This window comes from Lemur catta, chromosome 11, assembly GCF_020740605.2.
Source record: "Lemur catta isolate mLemCat1 chromosome 11, mLemCat1.pri, whole genome shotgun sequence".
NCBI classification, from domain to species: Eukaryota; Metazoa; Chordata; class Mammalia; order Primates; family Lemuridae; genus Lemur; species Lemur catta.
The window spans coordinates 26,380,114-26,401,916 of NC_059138.1; the positions used below are offsets into that span (position 1 = coordinate 26,380,114).

A 21,803-nucleotide genomic window follows, 5' to 3' on the forward strand; every position below is an offset into this window, starting at 1 on the left:
TTTTATTGTTATTTGTTTATGTTTTTAGTGATTGGGTGGATTATTTTAGTGAGGTCTATTTTCCTCTACACTGTTAAGCCTCTGAAGTTGCTCCTCTGGGAAGCACAGCTTCTGTTTTGCTCACAGTCACCCTGGTATGACAATGGTCCTAGTAGTAGAGCTCTCTTCTATTCGTTTCTTGACTACAGGAAACCTCCACTAATTAGCTAGGCATGGTGGTCCGCACCTGTAGTCTCAGCTACTCAGGAAGCTGAGGTGGGAGGATCACTTGAGGCCAGGAGTGGAGGCTCTAGTGTCCTATGATCATACTTGTGAATAGCCATGGCAGTCCAGCTGGGACAGTGTAGTGAGACTCCATCTCTTTAAAAAAAAATTACCTGCTGATTGTTGTGTTGTTTTCAACAGTGCCCCAGGAATATATTGCCCTAGAAACAAATCCAATCAAAACGTGGCTTTTTTGAAGGAATATTTTCTGAGGTCAGTGTTTGATATTTGTTCTGACTCCAGAATGACTCCTCCCAGCTGTCTGAAGCCCAGGTTCTCTCCTGCAAACTACTTGCATACAATGTAGGCTGTATCTCTCTCTACTGCTTTTGAGAGCACCCTTACGCTTAAATTCCTCATTATGTGTTGTGTGGCAAGCAAGAATATGCAAACCTCCCCCAAAGGCCTAGGGAGCTGAGAGGCTGAAGAAAGAGACCGAAGAATCCAGTTTCTCAGCAAGAAATATTTAATAGGGAGATATGAACAGAAGCGATGTCTTGGGTGGCCACGAATGATGGATCCCTGCACCCACCTTCCAGAAAGTATCCTTTGTATAGCAAGCTTTTATAGTGAAGACATGTGCAGCTGGTCATGCCTCAGACTTCTTGCCAAAACTCATGACCACTGGAGAGGATAGATAAGCATCTTTCAGAAGGTGTTATCTGTGCTATGGGCATTGTTTAAAGACCTTTCTGCAAACCACCTTGGTACACAAGGGTCAAACATCGATAATCAGAGCAATTTCACTTCAAGATTGCGTCACCCTTGCCATGCAACGTCGTTTTCCTACCCTATACTTCCCCATTCTCTGTTGTAAATGAAATCAGGTCCTTTGAGAAGAGATCAGGAGCTATCTGTTTTATGTCTTGCTTTTACACCCAGGCAAACTCTGAGACAGAGCTCTGAAGACAGGGATAGGAACAATGGCAAACTTCTCTGAGTGACACTCCCACCCTAGGAGCTGAGTGATCAGGGTGGGGGCAGCAGCCTGAGGTCCTCTTGGCTTGCCTCTCTGAGCATAGATCTACTACCTCATGAGGTGGGCAAGGACCATGGGGGCCCCAGTATTCACCTTGTGCCACGCTCAAGGACTGGATGAGTCTGAAGGAGGAAGAGAAAGGTGAGAAGATGTCATTGGTATGAAGGAAAGGTGCGTCCTGAGAAGATAAGAAAAAAGTGTTCTTTTTTTTTAATTACTTCTATTTTCTGTTAGGCACTCAAGCCATTGGGAAAGAAGGTTGCTTTTTTAAAGAAGGAATCTTTTGGGGAAAAGCAGCAATTTGACTATAGACAGCCTCAGAGATCCTCTTGCCTCTCTAATCCCATCTTTACAGCATCTGATACTGTGAAACTACTTTTAAGCCCAGTAAAGAGGAAGCTTTTATGAGATCTTTAGCCTTGCCAAAGTAGATGTAATGTTTGCTAGGTGTATTTTTCTCTTAGTTAAATCTCTTTCTATAACCTTCTATTATACTCTTAAAAATAGAGTATTATTTTCTGGGTGTGCAGCTTTACTCTGTGTATGTGTGTTGCATGAGCTTCAAAGGTAAGTCTGACAGGGCACCCCTGAGGACTAGTACAAAGCTCTACTGAGTCCTGGGATGGCCCCGACTGGGAAAGGTGATCACTTAGGACGCCTGGGGGGAGTCAATAAACACAATGACTGAAGAGAGGAATAAAGCTTGTTGTTAGGGAAATGGCCTAGTGTCAAGTCCAAAAATGAGCAGAAATGAAAAGAAAGACAAATAACAAAGACAGAGACAGGGAAACCACAATTTGAACAATATCAGAACTTGAAGAGCTGGTTGCAAAAGTGCTTCAGAACAAATGCACAACTGTTGTGGAGTGCCTGTTCTCTTCAAGTTTGTAATGGAATATAGAAATGCGGATAGTGGCACATCAAAGTAGATGTGCATTATACAGGCTTTGATAATGATCATTGAATCCTCCAAATGAATACTCTGGGCCCCTGGAATAGGGTACTATAGACATGAGGAGGATACTTTAATGCTGTGGTCAAATTTAAGTTCCTTATATTTCCTTTGTGTTCCTATACCTTTGTGCTTCACATGTACTTAATTGCTGAGTCTTTGAAATGGCTTGGTATTTCCCCATAGAAATTGATATTTCTCAAAATATGTTCAATTATTAGGTCTATTCAACATTAATAAGATTCTCTCTCTCTCTCTCATACACACAGATACACACAGATTGACTTGATTAAATATATTCAGGAAGTTCTGGGTTATACAAGATAAAAGATTTCTTTCCTAAGGGGGTTCTCAGAACTTCCAATATGCTACAGAGTTTGCAAATGTCCCAGGAGGCAAATACAATAGTTAGCATTTCCTAAATGCATTTACTCATAGAATGTTCAAAAAATTAGTGTTCCACAGAATATTCTTTTTTAAATATTGCCAAATAATTGTCTCTCTACTGGTCTCCCTGTCTTCAGTGTAACCTGCATACTGTCAGAGTCATCTTCCTAACAATCATATAACCATTTATTTCTAGGCACTTTGTTGGGTGCTATCAGCTATCTGAAGACTCTGGAGTCAAACTACCCAGTATTGAATCTTGGCTCTGACCTTTACTAACTACTTGACCTGTCTTAGTTTTCTCATATACAATATCGGTTGCTTCGAGGATTAAATTAATACTCGTATAGCACTTAGAATAGTTTCTGGCTTATAATAAACACTATACAAATGTTTGCTAATTTTTTTTGAAAGGGCACCAGAATTTCTCAGAGGGAGAGAATTGTGTGAAAGCTGAGACCTCTAGGACACAGGCTGAAAGAAGACTACGAAACAAAAAAGATAACTATGTCGTCTGCGTGAGAAATTACAAGGAACATGGAGTTGGGTTGTAAGAGGTGAGAGAGGTCAGAGAAGAGACCAGTCAACATGGGAAATGCAGGGAAAGTCAATTGGGAAGAAATAAGTAGGACCATAGGATTCTCATATTTGATTTTGAGTTGCATGTAATGCTGCTACAGAAATTTCTTTGGATTCTTTGAGACTTCAGTCAAAGGCTGCTATGCACATAGGCTTGTGCTGGCTATATTTTGAGAGGGAAGAAATCTTTTCTTGAAGGCTTTCTTTTATGCTTCAGAGAAAAGAATAGCATGCACAGGTTGCAAGATGACCCATAAACAGATTCAGAACTCTAGAAGTGTTCCTTCCTTCTTTCCTCATCCCTACAGTCCCCAGAGGGATCTCAGGGGGGAAAAACTGCTTGTGGGAAAGAGGGTCAGCCTATTCCATTGAAAACTCAAAGGACAGTGTGACCCCAGCTAAATTTAGGCTTATAATTACATACTACATAGTACTCATGACAATAGGTGGTAAGTATACAGATAAGGAAACTGACGCTATGGAGGTGAGATAATTTGCTCATCATCCCATTACTAACAAGCGGTAAAGCCAGCATTTAAATCCAGGTCTGTCTTCAAATTCCTGCTGTTGTTGGTTACATTCTTCTCTTACTTATATCAAAATGCTTCAGTGGCTGTCATTGCCTCTGAATAAATTGCAAAGCCTTTAAGACCTTCCTTAATCTGGAAACCATAACCTTTTTAAATCTTAACATTATGATTTTTAAAACTAAGGTCTAAAGGAATTTCTCTGGGACTTTGTTTCTTGTTTTTGAATCTTGCTTTGTCTAGAGGTCAGAGTGCATCTCTCTGGATCAGCCTCGCTGCTGGGCCTTGGCAGAGAGTGGCTAAGTCACCTTGACGTGGAGGAGGGTCTTTCCTTGCCTGTGTGACACTTTTCATGTTTTTCTGCTGCCTGACTCCCCTGCCACTGAGCTCTGTTGCCATTTGCTGGGCCTGTCTGTCGCTGCCATCTGTCTTCCTGCCGAGATCTCCACCTAGCGCCTGCCAACACATTCCCCTCATACTTGGTTCCGCTTGACTGCCGGCATTTACACTGCCTTTTGATGGGTCTTCACTCAAGTTCCAGTCACACCCTAATTGATTGGTCTAGTTTTTAGGCTCTGGCCGTCCATACTCATTCCCATAACTGAATGAAGCACGTTTGTGAAAACCTGGATGTGTAACAAACGGGCTAAGTTCATGGGATAGTTGGGAACACTGGGCTGAACGGAATGAAGGCTGTAGAGAGAAGGGGAAAAGGGAAATGCTTTATAATGTCATTTGTGTATGTGCAAGCTGGTGACGATATAAGGAAGAAAAGGTCAAGGAGGAGCGTAGACTTAAGTCACATAAGTTTTCATCTGCTATATTCTCGGTTTTTATGTCTGACCTGAGGAAGGGCTGCTGAGACCTGGTCACCAAGTCAACATGTGGTCAGCCTTGCACCCCAAGCTGGCTGCTGCCCCCCTTTAGGCCACCTCCTTCAAAGTGAGAACCGGCTCCTCACCACATAGGCAGAGTTGGAAAGATTCTTCTCAGTGACCCAGTGCTAAGGTGACAGGGACTCATAAAACACCATCGATATAAAACTCAAAACAAAAAATACATAATTTAATTTCTATCCATCATTTTGGAAAATATTAAGATGTATAAGTTTCCTAAATCAAACATATTACATCCCTGGTCTTTTCTCTAGTCAGTTATAGTGAATAATATGACTGAAAAGCCAAGAAAGGTAATAGAAATGCTTGTAAGTTATTAAAACTAACTGTATGAGTTATCTATGGATGTCTTATGTCCCTGACATATCTCCCTTTATTCCTGTGAGTAATAATCGCTTAATGTTGCTTTCAAAGACAGAAAACTGACTATGCAGAGATAATAGAACATAATGGCAATTGTTAGAAATGATATTATATTTTTTCTTTGCAGTGAAAACAAATGCAGCATCATCACTAAAAAAAGCAAGGAGACTAGCTTTTTTTCTTATTCGTCAGGCAATCGTTTATGCACTTACACCATGACATTTGAAATGAGAATTCACAACATCTCCAGTTTGCTGTACATGGGTATGGCTGGTACACATACACACAAATGATAATGTAGGAATGGAAAGTCTAAATTTCAATGATAAAACTTTTGTAAAGGCTAAATTCAAACCACAGAATCATGATTGTTTTTGTTCCATAAAATGGTTGGTTTATAATAGGTGATAGGATGGGGACATGTGAGTTTGTCTTAGCCCACTGAAAATCATTTTTAAAATAAAAGATTTTATCTAGTGTAAATAAATAAATGTTTTATTTAGCGCAGTGTTGAAGTAATCTGAAAGTTTTAAAACAGCAAGAAAGTGGGAGGAGCAGCAAATGAAGACAAATGTCTAATATTCCTAGCAGCTATTTGTGCATCATTTTCTAGTTGTGCTGGGGCCATGACAAGAAGCTGATGTAGTGGTACAATAGAATAATTCTTAAGAATCTTTCTAAGAAAAGTAGAATTTGGCAGCTCTTTGTAAATAGACTGGTATTCTTTCCTTTCCTTTGCAGTTTGTTTCAAAGAACTATAAAAATTAAGACTTCTCACAAAAGGAAAGAGTTCTTAAGTACTATAAGTTTTGCTTTCTGAAGAGGAAGTATGCTAATGAAATTATAAATTTTTTGAGAGTCAAAATACAGATGACTTTTTACAAAGAAAATACACTAACATTGCTTTGTTGTTCCAAAAAAAAAATTATGGTAGAACTTTTGGTGTTTCCTAGCACAGTTCTCAGTTTATAGTAACAATTCAATAAATATTTATTGAATACTACTGAGTTATTTATACCAACGTATGAGTACAAATCCCTGAACTTTGTATGGAGGCCGGGTTTGGATAAACTTTAAGAGGAAAATGTTCTAGGAGTTTATGTGAGGGTGCTGATTTGGGCAATTCTTTAATCAATAGTGTAGTATATAAATGCGAATGAGGGTATGGACAGTAAGCTTATGACATGGGATGGAAACGATGTGATCTGAGTTTTCTTTGGGCTCTCTGCTATTGCCAGCAGGTTCTTGCTTCAGAACGTTTGCTAAGAACCTTCGCTAAGTAGTGCCACATAAATGGCTGGCTGACAGCTGGGTTGCTTTACAAGTGAGCAGGAGAGAGGATAGTAGCATCCATTCTTTTCTTTATCCCCCAGTTCAAACAAAAATCTCTGTTCAGTTATCTACCCTCCTCTGTTAGGCCCTGTGTTTTAAAGAAGGGTTGTCTCAGGCACAGGGAATGCATCCTGACCGGTTTAAAACCAGTCATGGTAGAACCGTACTTCATGCCAATACTTGGTTCATATGTGAGTGTGTGACAGGGTTTTAGCCAATGAATCAAAAGGAATAAGCTGCTTCAAAACTCCTGGGAGAGATTTACATGATTCCAAGAGAGACCCATAGGAGGAAATAGTTTCTTCCTGCTCTAGAAGTAGTGGTAACTGAATGAGATGCCTGGGTTTGCACAGCAATCTGCTGACCATGAGAGTAGGTTGCCAAGGACAATATGATGACACAGTGTATATGTCAGGAGAGTATGTGAAACAGCACATTTACTTATTTTGTGACACTCTGAATTACATTTGTTAGTTTGCATAGGATGGCCAGATTTAGCAAATAAAAATGCAGGATGTACAGTTAAACTTGAATTTCAAGTAGACATTGAATAATTTTTTAGTATATGTATGTCCAATGCAGAATTTGTTCCATGTAACATTTGGGACATGCTTATACCAAACATTATTTGTTGTTTATCTGAAATTCAAATCTAATGAGGCATCTTATATTTTATCTGGCAACCCTAAGCTTGCAGTTGAGAGCAGTCTACTTAATTCAATAACAAAGGTTTTGCTCGGGTCCTATTGAGTACACTCTTTCAGAAGTGAAAGGTGAAGGTAGCTTTACCAATCATAGTTTGAAATTCAGTTTCATATTCCCAAGAACTCCTAAGAAAGGCCTAGAATATTTTTCTTCTTGAGGCTTGTCAATGAATCCCCACTCAGATTTGCAATTTTATTGTAATGCAGATCAACAGTGCAAAAAGTCAGACAGATCTCAGTTGGAATCTGACCTTCTGTAACTACTACCTGTGTGGCCTTGATAGAAATCAGCGGAGTGTCAGTATATCACCCTGTGGGTATGAGGAAGAGAAATTAATAAGATACATTTTGAGAAGCACCTGTCATGTCAGGCACATATAGCTTATTCAAAATATATGAGGTGTCTTTCCTGAATTAATTGTGAAGAACTGGCTTAGGTGTACTTGTAAGGGTCTTATGCTAAGAAGCAATAGAAGCTCATCCGTCTAACCAAGCATCTATGCTGCTCTTTCCTTCTCCACAACTTGAGCAGAATGAGTGGAATAGGATATGGACAAATGAGGTGCCTTGTGGAGTGAGGAACTTGTATTACCTTCCTGCAGAGCTGAGTTTCACTCCTGACTCCAGGACTGACACATATGCAATTGCTTGTAAATATTTATCTTATTGTAATTGATATTATTACTATATAAACAGGAAAAAAGAGTTTTGCCTTTTCTTGGAGGGTGAGGACTTGTCTTAGTATCTTCAGCATGAGGCACCGTAGGTGCCACATACTCCAATGATACATAACGAAGCACACATGGCCACAGAATTGGGTTCCTGCCTCAGAGGTGACGAATAGACCATACAGTCTCCTTAATGTGTTATTCCACATTCAAATTTTTATGTGCTTATTGTGATTTTTCTATCCTCCTTTTGTGCTCAAAAAAGCAGTTCTCACAGAGAAAAACAGAGCCTGCAGAATGACAGCTGTGATGTCAAGTTTTACTGTACTTCTATAATCCTGGGGAAGAGAAGAATTGGAGAGGGAGGGAAGAGCAGCTGCCCTCAAGTAGTTGAAGGGCTGTCATATGGGAGAAAGGCTCTTGCTCATGCTACGGACTCTGAAGGGCAGAACTAGGGTTGAAGGGTAGAAGTTAAAGAAGGTAAGGTCAAGTTTAAACAATCACAACTACCCAGTACTGCAAATGGCTCAAACATGGTGAGGTCTCCTGTACTGAAATATTGATTCACGGTCTCTGATGACCATTTATCAGGAATAATACAGCAGTAACTACAGCTCTGTTTTCTTCTTAACTTGTAAACTGGGGATATTAATCCCAATTTATCAACTCACAAGAGAGAGATTTGATCCAGCTAATTCTAAAGAGACTCTTTGGCTAGTTTTTAGGCAGCTGTAAAGCCCTAGTTGCAGTGGTTTTCAAACTTTGCTGCGGACTAGAATTACCTTGGGAGCTTTGAAAAATCTGTAGACCTAGGCCACACCTGCAGAGATTCTGATTTAAGTGGTGTGGGGTATGCCAGAGCATTAGGATTTTTTTCAAAGCGCTCCAAGTGAGTCTAATGTACAGCAATTTTGAAAACCACTAAACTAGTGTACTAGTTAGAGTGTCATGAATCTAGATTTTAGTTTGGAATCTGGTTGGACTATAAATGTAATGTTGAACAATTCCTTTCACTTCTCTTGGTTCCATATTCCTTATTTACCAGGAAGAGGGAGGACATACATACTTTAGAGCACCTTCCTCTAAAATTGTATTATTCTAGGGCAGCTGAACTCCAAAAGTTTATGAATTAAGGAAAAGGCACTTAACCACCTTCTAGAAATAGAAGAGGATCTTTTCTCTGAGACATGTGAATTGTTGGCACTCTTTTTCTCAGTTTATTTTTTGTTTTTGATTTTACTCCTGGGCTCAAGTGACCCTCCCACCTTAGCCTCCTGAATAGCTGGGACTATAGGCCCTCATCACTACATCTGGCTAGTTTTCTATTTTTTTTTTTTGTAGAGACAGGATCTTGCGATATTGCCCAGGCTGGTCTTAAAGACCTGGCTTCAAGCTATCCTCCCACCTTGGCCTCCCAAAGCATGGGAATTACTGGTGTCAGCCACCCCTCCATGCCCAGCCTTTTTCTCAGTTTTAATGGCAGTCATACACTCCCCTAAATGTGGGATGTTTATATCTCTCAGAGGAATGTGTGGCACTAAGGGTATTCATGTCGCTGGTTGTTTCAGCAGTCCTTTGCTTAGAAAAGGCATACACCCTAATTTAAGAAGAAACTGAGAGAGGCTAAAGTGGCTGTCTTTGCTATTCTCCATCATTCTAGAAACTGCTCTGTTATCAGAGTTGGAGTCATCTGATGGATGTCTAGACATTTTTCTTCGTATTGTGTGCACGGCTATACTTCTTTATACTCTTTTGAGTTGCTGTCTTACATACTGCTTAGTGACTTGCTTAGAAAGAATTTTCCTAGCCTAACCCAGGACACTCATGTTGTCTTTTGGTTTTGACTTTACTTCTTCCCAAGTGAGACTGCCTGTCTCACTGTCACTCTGGTCACTCCGCAACTGCCCTTAGACAGGCAATGATTGACATAGGTCCGTAATTTTCTTTTTTCCTGCAAGGAAATTTAAACACTCCAGTTGTTAGGTTTTCTCAAAGATGTTGCTTGTATTTCAGGGAATTCATATTTGTTGGTAAAGTTTTATTTGCCATACAATGTGCACAAAAGTAATTATAGAAATGCACACTATTGAGAGGCATAAAACATTAAAATGTTATGTGGAGAATATGATCCAGTGTTTTTTTTTTTTTATTTTTAAGTGTGAAACTTCTTCCTTATGAAAAGGAAGATACTTTTGGATGGATGGTCTCCTCTTGTTACTTTAATACTCCAAGAATTTCTAGTTTTAAATGATGCAGTTTTCCAAAGACCCACTACTGTGTACATATTTCAAAATAAATCACCCAGTTAAAACTCAAAACAATCTTATTGGAAGAAATTTTGGAAAGTTTGGGTTACTTTTTTAAGAGTTCAAAAATCTTCCTTCTTCCCATCCTGGATGTCAGACTGGACACGATTACCCTGATGTTTCCGTAAATGCTGTTAGTGCAGTATGAGAGTGGGAAAGAACTGTTTTTTTTAAATTAGGGAGGGCAACAAAGCAGTAAGAAGGATCATAGGGCACCATGTTAATGACAAATCACAGGAGGTGGCTCCATAAAGGTTGTGAAAACTAGTTTCTCATTGCAGGAATTGGGCTGGGCCACCCCTTCACCCCCCTTCTCAAACACAAATATTTTCATATAATAAAAGCCTGTTTCCCTATGGTTCTAACCCAGCCTCCATTCCTCCGACACTACCATTTTAAAGGGGTTCACTGCGCGGACTTCTCCGAAATTCCTAGGCTTTATCTCTTTCGGGACCGCGTCTCGTAGAGGTGAGCTGTCCCTCTGGGGACCCACGCCGAGTGCGGGGGACAAGAAACACCCACTAGGACCCAACCCCGGCAGCCGGCGGCTGGAGCATGCGCCGAGAGTTTGTGCAGCTGGCCCTGGCTGCCGCCGCTGCCTCGTCCGGACTTGGCGAGCACTTGGGAGGGACAGCGGCGTTGGGAGGTGGCTTAGCGGAGACTTTCCAGCAACTGCTGCCCAGGACTCTTTTTTTTTTTTCTTTTCTTTTTCCCAGGAGGCGGCGACGGCGGCGGTGGGGAGAGAGGAAGAGAAAGAAGCGTCTCCAGCCTGAGCCAATGCAGCCCTTCTGCTCTTCGGAAAGCGCGTCCCTGCCCTGATGAGCCCCCGCTGTGCGTCCCCGACTGTCCCCCGGCGGGAGTGGGACCCGCAGCCCAGCGCCGACGGTGAGTGGCCGCTCGTCGCTCTTCCCTGCCTGCTGTCCCGCCAGCCCGCCGGCGGCTGCCCCGGGCGCTGTGTGCTGAACTACTTAAGGGCTGGCTCTGGGGCTCCCGGCCGCCGGCGCTTCCCCCCGCGCCCTGCCGGGGGCGCGCGGCCGCGGTGGCCGGGCCGGTGACCGCGCTCGCTTTGTGCTCCGCGGGCGGCTCGGGGCGCGGGGTCGCGGCGGCGGCCGGGCCGGGGGAGGGGGGCTGTGAATGACTAACCCGGCGTCTGCACAGCTGCACCGGCCCTAATTCCCTGGCGCTCCGTCTCTGCCCCCCGCCCCCCGCCCCGGGCTAATCCATCATTCTGGGGCCGAAAACATCATTTCTCACGTTCTCCCCGAGAAACCCTCGTCGCCGGGCGGAATCCCAGCTCCGCGCGGCGCCCCCTCCAGTCCCCTGCGTTCACACCCGAGCTGCGGGACGGGGTAGGCAGGATGCGGAGTTGGGGAGCCCTGGAACTGTCCTACCGAGAAGGATATTCGCACCCTCGGACTCCGCGGTGGCGCCTGGGACGTCTCCGGGGGGGCACTGTGCTTTTTAACCTTCATTACAGTTCGGAGCAGAGCTGTCCCCGAGGAGGGGCGTGGATGGAGGGAGGTTTTCAAGGGCGTCTCATCGGATTGCAGAGGGCCCCGCTGCGTGTCCCCTGGGAGTGGGAGTTCACTGTGCGCCTTCATTCATCCGGAGAGTCAATCTTTTCTTTTCCCAGCAGGTGTTATCCGAAGCCGGTTTGGAACTTTTGGGAGTTTGGTTACTATTATGGCTTTAACAAATGCGTTAGTTCCTATTATGACTTTAACAAATGAGTTTTGATGAAGCGATGTCTGGAATGAGGTGGTCCCCGGGACCCTCCGCACCCGGCCAAGGGCTGGAGGCGGAGGGCGGGCGGGCGGTGGGCAGCGCGGCGGTGAGCAGTCCCCGTTCTCCCTGCCTCCCGCAGGTCCCTGCCGTGTCGCCTTCCAGGGTAGGATGTGGTGAAAGGATGGGGCTTCTCCCTTCCGGGGCTCACAATGGCAAGAGAAGATTCCGTGAAGTGTCTGCGCTGCCTGCTCTACGCTCTCAATCTGCTTTTCTGGGTGAGTCAAGCAGTTCCATTGCACCAACAGGTGGGGACGGCTGGCTCCGTTTTTTGCGGCCACCAGATAATGCGCCAAAAGGCATGGCTAAGCATTAATTAATTACATGGGATAACACCCTCTGTTTGTTAGAGAAGTAAAATTTGACCTTCTTAAAACGCCTTTGATCTAGCTCAAGTTCCATTTGTAATTAGAAAAAAGAAATCCACTCCTGGATCCTAGTGGCAGTAAAATTAGACTTGAAGTTAATCTGGGGATATAAATAAATGCACGTGCTTGTACTCGTAGATAAGAAAATTATGACATACTAGTTAGGGAACCGGTTATTTGCAGGAATTTTAGATAACTGTGCAGGCCATAAATTGTTTCTGTGTGTCACTCTAGACTGTAAAATCTGGTTGGGGCAAGTCTTAATATGTTTTTTTTTGTGGTAATTAATACCCAGATACCCTATCAAAAAACTGGGTACATTTTTCTAGGGGATTCCATACAGTCTGAAAGGTGGTTTTCATGTAACTATTTCTAAATTGGCAAAGTTTAAGGAATTTTGTGTATGTTTTTGGAAAATCTCATAGCCATTTAAGGAAATAAAATACATAAAATTTAACAGGCTCATGGAAATCTTTATGCTCTATGAGTTAGTGACTTTTTATGCCTTATGCCCAGGCATAAATGTTCATAAAGTGTTATTAAATAATCACATTATTATTTATAAAACTTAGGAAAATATAAAAGTTAAAACTGTGAAAGTTGCTTCATGAGGTTGTCATGCTTAAGCAAATTTAAAAAGTTTTTTTGTGTTCTTTTAATAATTTTATTTAAAGTTTGCTGTTAGAAATTTTAATGTGCAATTTATTTATTTGGCTGACTGGCTGGCATTGATCAGACCTTTTTTTGTAGGGCTATTACCTGTGGTCTCTAGAGGATGACAGTTTGGTTGAACTGCTACTTACAGATGTCACCATTTTAAGGGACAAATTAAACTTTACTTCAGTCAGTAATCTGAAAGATATCTAAAATGGCAGCATTTTTTTTAAATTAAAGCATGGAGTAGTTAAATTCACTATTTGGAAATATAAAATCACTAGGTGATCTTATTATATAGTTTTTAATTCTTAAAAGGTACATTTTAAAGTAGATCATTAAATTCCCTGCTTAGCTATCAGGTATCAAGGTTTTGAACTGTTTCTTAAAAACATGTAGTAATTATCACTCTTATTTACTAGTTTTTCACTTTTCTACATTATGCTTTTTGATTATAGAATCATCACATTCTACTACTAAAAGGAGCTTTAGAGATGGCCTGGTTGAACTTCCTTCCTTTGTAAGTGAGGAAATTAAGCACAGGTTAAGTGACTTGCCAAAGGTCAAATAGTCCAATGGTGGCGGTGCCAGGAACAGAACTCAGCTTTCCTGCCCCTAGACAGTGCGTTTAACTTTACCCTTGCTGACTTTTGAATATTGGAATTACTGAGATATTTTTGTTGCTCAATAGAGAATACAGTTATGGAAAATTTCTTAATAATTTGTATTGTGTGGAGGTAAAAAAGTTCCAAATCATTTAACAAAGTATTGCTCTTCTTAAAAATGAAATTTACTTAAAAATACCTATTCTTTAAACTCCTTCAGGGCACTTTGTGTCACCAGAAAATGTAAAATGTTATTTCTTTGTTGTTATCCTGCACTTCAACTTTGTAACTTTCTAATTTTGTGTATGTGTGTGTGTTCTCATTTATTTGGATTGCTTCTCTCTTTATCCAACCCTCTTCTCCCAGTGTCACTTTCTCTCCAACAAAGCAATCCAGGTTAACCATCTAGTGTGCATCCCTCTGTGTTTTAATTTGTTTCATACAAATTAAAATGCAGATTTACTCATTCCTGTCCACATATATGTATATCCTTTAATATACATGGATATTCATGATTTTTTTGTTGTTAAATTATTTTCTCATCTGGGTTAGAGTCCTAGGAATGGGATTGCTATGTCAAAAAATATGTGGTGTCAATAACAATAAAAACAAAAAAAAATAGCTAACATATCTAGCTAGCATACAAAATAGCTAACATGGAATTCTTACTATGTTTGCTAGGAACATTTAATGTCTCAGTTTCTCAGTCTGTAAAACAGGAATAATAGTTCCTATATTTTAGAGTTGTTTTGAGAAGGATTAGAGTTAATATATATAAAGCACTTAGAACAGGGGCACATAGTAAGTGCTATCTATACAGTAGTAGTGCTTGCAGTCGTTATTACTACAACTACTATAATAATGATTGGTTCTAGTAGAGTACCAAGAGGTGGATTGCTATTATCTTTGTAGTACTCATATTAGTATTAGTTATTGTTAGCAGTAGTACTGCTACTACTGCTACCACTACTACAATTCTTTTGACCTAGCCATCCTGTCCTGGGAATCTATCCTCTAGAAATAAAAGCACCAATATACACTATTTCGTGTACAAAAATATTTGTTGCCATATTACTAGTGTTATGGCACTTTTTGATTTTTGCCAATCTGAAAAGTTTAAAATATTAATCTCACTGTTACTTTGTTTTGTACCTCCCCCACTACCAGTAAGCACAAGCATCATTTTATATATATTTTCATATGTATCATTTCATTTCATATTCATCAACTATTTCATATTTATCATCTAGGTTTGCCCCATTGTCTTGAGTGTTGATTTCATTTATGTTATCTGTTGCTATAAAATAGTTAAACAAATTTTTATATGTTCTTTTAAATATAATTTTCTATAGAATTTTATATGTTCTTTTATATTATTTTTTTAAGCATCTGCATTTCTTGTCTTGGTTAAGATTTCTTTTTCCATATGAACTTTAAGATTATTTTATTCAGTTAAAACTATCTGTTGGGATTTTTGTTAGATTTACATAAAATGTATCATATGCTAACTTTGGGCAAGCTAGCATTATTTTTTTTAATGTTAAAGCAGTGTTTGCAGATCCTATATTTTATTTACAAGTCAGATCCTATATTTTATTTACAAGTCAGAAGGCTTGTGCTGGGCACATTCCTGGGCATCCTTAACATTACCCTCATGAAATTCTCATAACAGCCTTGTAAAATAGTTTTCTTTCTTCTTTCTTTCTTTTTTTTTTTTTAGGTAAAAAAAACTGGTACTCAGAGAAGTTCAGTTACTTGCTAGTAAGTAGCAGAACAGGAATTGAAAGTCCAATTTTGTTTTTTATTCAAGTGCAGTAGAAGTTTTACTGCTGGAACCAGTATGAATTTATTTGCAGTGGAGAAGTGAAGTAAACATCCTCACTAGGAAGGGATTAGCTGTCCACCTGCTCATTCCAAGTTCTCTCTAACAGTGCTTCTGAAACCTCACATTTGTGCATGTGAATCACCTGGGCATCTTGGTAAAATGTAGATTCAGATTTACTGTGTCTTGAGTTATGCCCAAGAGTCTGCATTTCTTTTTTTTTCCTTCCTTCCTTCCTTTCTTTCTTTCTTTCTTTCTTCTTTTTTTTTTTTTTTGAGAAATTGTCTTGTTCTGTCACCTGGGCTACAGTGCAGTGGCATCATCATAGCTCATTGCAGCCTCAAACTCCTGGGCTCAAGTGATCCTCCTGTGTCAGCCTCCCAAGTAGCTAGGACTACAGGCCTGAGCCACCCACACGCTGCTGAGAGCCTGCATTTCTAACAAGCTCCTCTGTGATGCCTCTGCTGCTGATCTAAGTGCCACAGTCTGAGGAGCAAGGCTTTAATACTGCCTGTTAGTTCTTACTGGAATTCTAGGTAGAACAAACCAGTGTGGCATATGAGCCCCACTTCATAAACCAGACTTTCATGTCCTGACTATGGAGAGGGAGATTGTTCTTCCCTCTAGTAGGCAAGATTGAGAAACCTGCCCTCATTACCCATGGAGTAAAAAGCTGTAGCCTTTTACTCTTCACTCAACATTTTAAATAGATTTATTTTTATCTGTTTTCACTGTATTGGCACCCTCTCCCCCTCTCTTCTTCATTAGGATTTTAGGAAAGGGAAAAATAAATCTTAATCAGAAAATCACTGGGAACTCATATAATATCTTTTATTGTTCTGGGAGTTGAAAATCAAACAGGATTTTTTTTTTCAGTAAAGAAGTGTATGTTGAGTATTATTATTATTATTTTTTTTAAGTATGAGGCGTAGTGTCTAAGAAGAAACACTCCACAGCACATTAAAAATCACAAATGCTCTGTGTTCTCTTTCTTGCTAGGGATCCAGTCACTTTGATTTGCCATGTGTTGAGTGTCTCTCCCACCTTCTGTAGAAGCAGGATTCTGGTACCTTTGTACTGGGATTGGCAAAGGGAATTGGGCTTTCTAGGTTTTCCATGAGTGTTGTGGGTTTGTAATGGGACGGGCACACAGGAGACCCTGCAGGTAGGTGAACAGCCCCGAGATCTCTTTTGAGACCACGATTCACATTCTCTCCATGATGGATCCAGGGCATGAATTATTTTTACTTCAAATTTATCACATTTTTACTATAAAAAATGGCATAGTATTTAAGGAACTGAAAGTTTTCTTTCATTTTAAAAATGACTCCTGCAGCTTTATGATATAACTCTGTTCTTAGATGATGACTGGAATCACAAATGTGAATAAATATGGTTTTCTTTGAAAATTCCTGAAATTGGTAAACATTTCACATACATCAAATATATATTTCTTTATCATTTCCTAAAGGTATTATATTCCATCTGTGGTTTTTAATTCCCATTTCTCACCATCATATAATAGCCATTGTTTTTCATGAACTATTACTAAAGACATTGGCAATAGGGAGGAAATACCCTGATTAAATATGAAAAGAAACTTATAAAAGAAAGCCTCAAAAAGTAGACAGGAAATCTAGTTCATGCAGTTGGGATATATGTGAAGTACATGAAACAGCAGGAGGCTCAATGTTCTGTATCTTTTTCTCTGGCCATCTATAGTAAACCACAGGTGCTTGACTCGTGCAGACCCTAAAGAGTTAGATTCTTGGCAAGTGGAAGTTTGCATTCACAGGATGTAGTCATATTAAAGTAGTACAATTTAAATGGATAGCCTCAATTTTATACTATGAATGGTATTCAAGTTTTCTTTAACTCTTCCTAAGGAATAGTGGAGAGCCCTTCAATAAATATTTGTGCTCTTTTAAAATAAACTTTAACCGTGAAAAATTCCTTTGGTCTCAGGGCAAAGCTGCTATACTTTTTTATACATCGCAGCTCAGCTGAGCAAAGACTTGAACTACTGTATGCCTCTTAAGAAATGCTTTTTTGAGAAGTACATGGAAGATTCTTTGTAGCACGTCCTGCTGTAGACTGAGCAATAGGCTCCTCACTCGTAGATTCCACTCAGGGAATAATCCTGAGCTGGGACATTGGGGAAGAGGAATTTATTGCATTTGGACTACACAGAAACTGTTATGTAGAATGAGGCATTTTATCCTTCTTTTACCTTTAGTGCCTATGGGGTGACCATGTCCTTTATCATGAAAACCAGGAAAATGTGGAGAATGAAATGAAGGGATGTCTCTACCGAGAATTACGCCAGAACAGCAGAGGCTTAAAGTAGGTCTCTACTGGTCAGAGCAGGTTGCATGGTCACCCTGTCTATATGGAAATATGATGATCTGTAAAAACTATCAGTTGGAACAGCTCCAAGGTGCTGTTGATTTATTCTGCTTTAATTAATTGATGTGCATGCTTAAATGACACCCACAAGTAATCTCCGGACTTCATTTGAGCCATCATTTATGTTGTCTGTTTTTTCACAGCAGTAGCAAGTAGTCTCATCTGTTTGCTCTCTTTTCTCCTGCCCACCCCTGGTAGAGGGAAGCAGGAAGGCACGGCTGACAAAAGGCAGAGAGTAAAAGGCAACATGAAACAGACGGGTGACTAGGCTGTGCTTACCTTGCACTGCCAGCCTCCAAATAATCAAGAATTGATCTTACCTTTACATTTTAATAAATAACAATTGAAATCCTTTTTTTTTTTTTTTTAAGAAGGAAAGCTTCTAGTCCAATTTCTCCATTTCTGAGAGGAGCAAACAAAGGTTCTGAAGGTTTGAATTATTCGTCCAAGTTCTCTTTGTAGAGACAAAACTGTAACTAAGATCCAGATCTCTCTTTTGCATTCTGCTCTTTGCTAACAGAGTTGACATTAAAAAAAAGTTCAGGTAGGTGGTTTTAGACAGCTGCCACCCTTGAGCAGAAATTATTTGTGTCACTGTCATCTTATGTGAGACTATATGTTATATGTGGCAGACAGTTGAAGGATTTAAAAGCCTGCTTTTCGACTGTGACCTTACTATTTTGTGGAAATTATAGGTATACATTTCATAATAAATCTGGGGAATGTGCATACACATACTGTTCTGATTCAGAAAGCAACTTGATTCAAGACTTGTTTTTACATAATTAGATTCAAGCAAAACCAGGCCATGTCCCCAACACTGCAAATTTCATATTTCTAAATGTTAACAGCTAGCATTTTTTAAGCATTTTAAAAGACAGAATGTGGCAAATGTCCTGCCAAGTAATATCTTAAATATATTTCTGTAAAGTAATACTTGTGTTATTTCCTAAATATATCCTTGGGCTTCAGATAAATGTTGCAATACTAGAAAAAAGGTAAGGCACTATAAGCCTAATTACATATGATAACTACAATGTTCCTAATAATTTAGCCACTGTAAGTGACAATTGAAGAATTATTTTCATAATTATTTTGGAAAATTAGCAGAAAATACCGTTATTGGTAAGGAGTTCTGAATTGCTCACATAAGTCTCAGTTCTAGGTTTAATAACATCAGGATTAATTACTGAGGTGACCTAGTCTCCTTTTAGTTTAGTTTCTTGCTCTAGGCATGCACTATATTTGTTGTTGCTGTTATCATTTTCTCAACCCCAGTGAGTGTGCAATGCTTGGGAACACTCTTGTGCAAAAAAACAGCATGACAGAGTAGGATGCAAAGTTTATAGTTTAAAGGACTTTTGAGAACAGCCTAGGCAACTTCCCACCAGATACATAAATCTTTGACTTTGTCACTCAGCAAGCATCTCTCTACTAGAAAACTTCCAGTGACAGAAAGCTTAGTTCTTGTTAAAACATCTCTAATTTTGTTAAAGATCTCCAATAGCTTATCTAGCAAGTTGAAATCATCTCCCTTTAATCTAATTATTTTCTCCCTCATCCACCTAACATATATTGGGCCCGACGACTGAACCTGGTACTTTGCTGTGTGATGGGGAGAGAAGCAATGGTCTGTGCCCTCCACTGGGGTGAGACAGATGGAAAATAGGATAACTGCTCCATGAGGCCTCGACAAAGAACATCGAGAGGGAGGAGGTCTGTGTGTAAGGAGGGAGTTGGGAGAAAATCTTTACACGCTATCTGATGTTTAAGCAGGGCTTGAAGGAGGACTAGATATTGCTCAGCTCATGAGGCAAAGAAGGCTGGGGCAGGACGGCATTCTAGGCAGAGGGAACTGCGTGAGTGAAGAAGTGGTGGGAGACCTGTGTGGCGTGTTTTGGGGACGTGCAAGCACTTTTGCTGTTGTCCCTGTACAGCATGTGTGTGGGAGGGAGCTGGCAGGAAACAGGGTTGAAGAGAGAGGTTAAAGGGTAGCCGAAGAGGGCCTGGTATGCCCTGTTCAAGAGGTTAGGAAATGGGAGTCGGGGAGGAGCCATGAAGGGCAGCTATAAGCAGAAAACCAAGAGTAAGTTAGAGGCGGACTCTGTGAGCTGGGGAGTGCCATCATGAAGGAATTATAATTGCCTGGCTGCAGAGGATGAAGGTCTGCACTAGCCAGAAGCGGCAGGAAAGGGGAGGAATTCACCCGACGCATTGCGGGAGCACTGGTGGGGCTGAGGAAGAGGGAGAGGTTCAGGCTGCCTGCCAAGTTGCCAGTGTATGTGATTGAAGGATTGATTAGAGCATTTACTGAGGTAGGAGAATCAGTGAGAAGGACATGCGGGTTTTGAGAGGAATGGAGGTGAGTTCAGTTTCAGAGATGTCAAAATTGAGAATGGCCACCGTAGTCCAGTCGGTAGCTTATCACAGAGCTTCCTCCTGTGTTCATTTGGTAGACTTTGAAATGTCTGAAGATTCCATTTCTGAACTGATTTAAGAGTAGTCTAATCTTTTAAACTGACTGAGGAAGATCAAGAGAAAGCCCTTAGGTCGCAGTGACTTGGAATAATAATAGGTAATATATGTGAGTCTTACTCTGTTTCTTCGTCATATAGATTGTCTGTGAAGTGGGACTTATTTTTATAACAGTTTATAGGTGAGAAAACTGGGACTTAGGAAAGACTACACGGCGTGCCCAATATCATATAGCTAAAAAGGGGGAAAGCTGGAATTCCTAACTGGAATTCAGAATTCAGTGGCTTCCCACTGTCATTATGGTCAAGACCAGACACCTCAAAATGGCTTCCAAGACCCCATGTGATCTGACCCCCCTGCCTGCTTTTCTATTCTCACCATGTGCTAATTTCTCTTGAACTTTTCTGTCCCAGTGACACTTACAAGGTATTTAAAGACCCAAATATAGCCAGTTAGAGGGAGAACACATGACCACAGATTCAGTCAAGGAGTCCATGGTCCTCTGCATGTTTTAATAGGCTCTGCTATTAATTAGGTATGCTAAGGCATCAAATCGGGAGATGGTTTTTGCAAAGAGAGTTTATTGTACTCACAGATCCCAAAAGAGGGAGTACATGTCTCACTATGGGTGACCAAGAGGGGAAGTGCCAGGGTTGGTCACCAGGCAGAGGGAGAGATGGGAACTGTGGGCAGTTCTTTTGCTGTGGTTTCTATGAGAAGGAATGGGTGAGGCGTGTAAGCAGGCTTAGGATTGGTCAGTTTGAGTAATTGGCCCTGGGGTGATTAGTGGCAGGTGTGCAGTGGCCCTGAGTGTGAGAGCCTGATAAGGGAGGTGCGTGGGGGTGTCCACTCTGGATTGGTAGATTTGTATTTGAAAAATGCATTCCTGGGAGTGATCTCCTTCTGAGGAGGGAGTGGGCACTGAGGGAGGCAGGGGCCAAGGCAAGGTGATGCGGGCTGTTATCAGGTTCTCCAGAGCAACATGTGTCCGGCACATGCGTGCAGAACAGACGTTAGAGCATCAGGTTGGCAGAAGCCAGAAACAGGGCTAATACACTGTGGCTGACCCCCTCGGTAACTTTTATGAGGTTTACAATCTGTTCATTTCCAACAGAAATGAGAATAATAATCGCTAGCCTAACTCTCCTCTGAACTGTGGTCTCAGGGTTCTTAACCTGTCTTAGGCCATTGACTGCTATGGCAATCTTGTAAAACTTATGGGCCCATTTTCAGAATAAGTGTATTTAATGAGCAAAATAAAATGTATCCACGTATAAAGAAAATTAACCATGTTGAAATATAGTTGTGTTTGCAAATTAAGAACCACTGCGCCCCTATTCACCAAAGAATATAGCTCAGACATTTAGACAGAGCGTGGCTTCTACAGACTACCCACAGCCCTCCTTTGCTCATTCCTAAACCTGGCAAACAGTTAATGCCTAAGCCTGGAGCTCCAAAGCCCAAAGGCCTGGATTTGAGTCCCAGCTCTGCCACTTGGGGTCTGTGAGACCTTCAACAGGTTACTTCACTATTCTGTGGTTCATGGCACTTTTTACAATCTATAAATATCTCTTTTGTATACTTATTGCTTATGCCTCCCAAGAGGCTCCATGAAGGCCAGGATGTTGTTTCTCTTATTTATTGTGAGTCTCTGATTCTTGCCTAGTACAAGGCATGTAGTAGGTGTTGAGCAAATATTTGTAATGCCTGATGGAAGAGTGAACTCACTAGCTG

At 40.8% G+C, this 21,803-nt stretch overlaps 1 protein-coding gene across 3 annotated transcripts in view; it reads left to right on the forward strand.

Moving 5' to 3' along the window:
* Window positions 1–10,258: 10,258 nt before the first annotated feature.
* TSPAN12 (tetraspanin 12) overlaps window positions 10,259–21,803 on the forward strand; it is a 60,384-nt gene continuing 48,839 nt past the window's right edge. Inside the window, exons 1-3 of one of the 3 annotated variants that reach the window (XM_045564460.1) lie at window positions 10,259–10,425; window positions 10,674–10,842; window positions 11,822–11,957. In XM_045564460.1, the coding sequence (XP_045420416.1) occupies window positions 11,892–11,957 (66 nt within the window). In that variant the 5' untranslated portion in view covers window positions 10,259–10,425; window positions 10,674–10,842; window positions 11,822–11,891. Of the gene's footprint in view, window positions 10,426–10,673; window positions 10,843–11,821; window positions 11,958–13,155; window positions 13,282–19,216; window positions 19,311–21,803 lie in introns of those variants that run through there. The other 2 variants (XM_045564462.1, XM_045564461.1) reach the window with 2 other exon arrangements.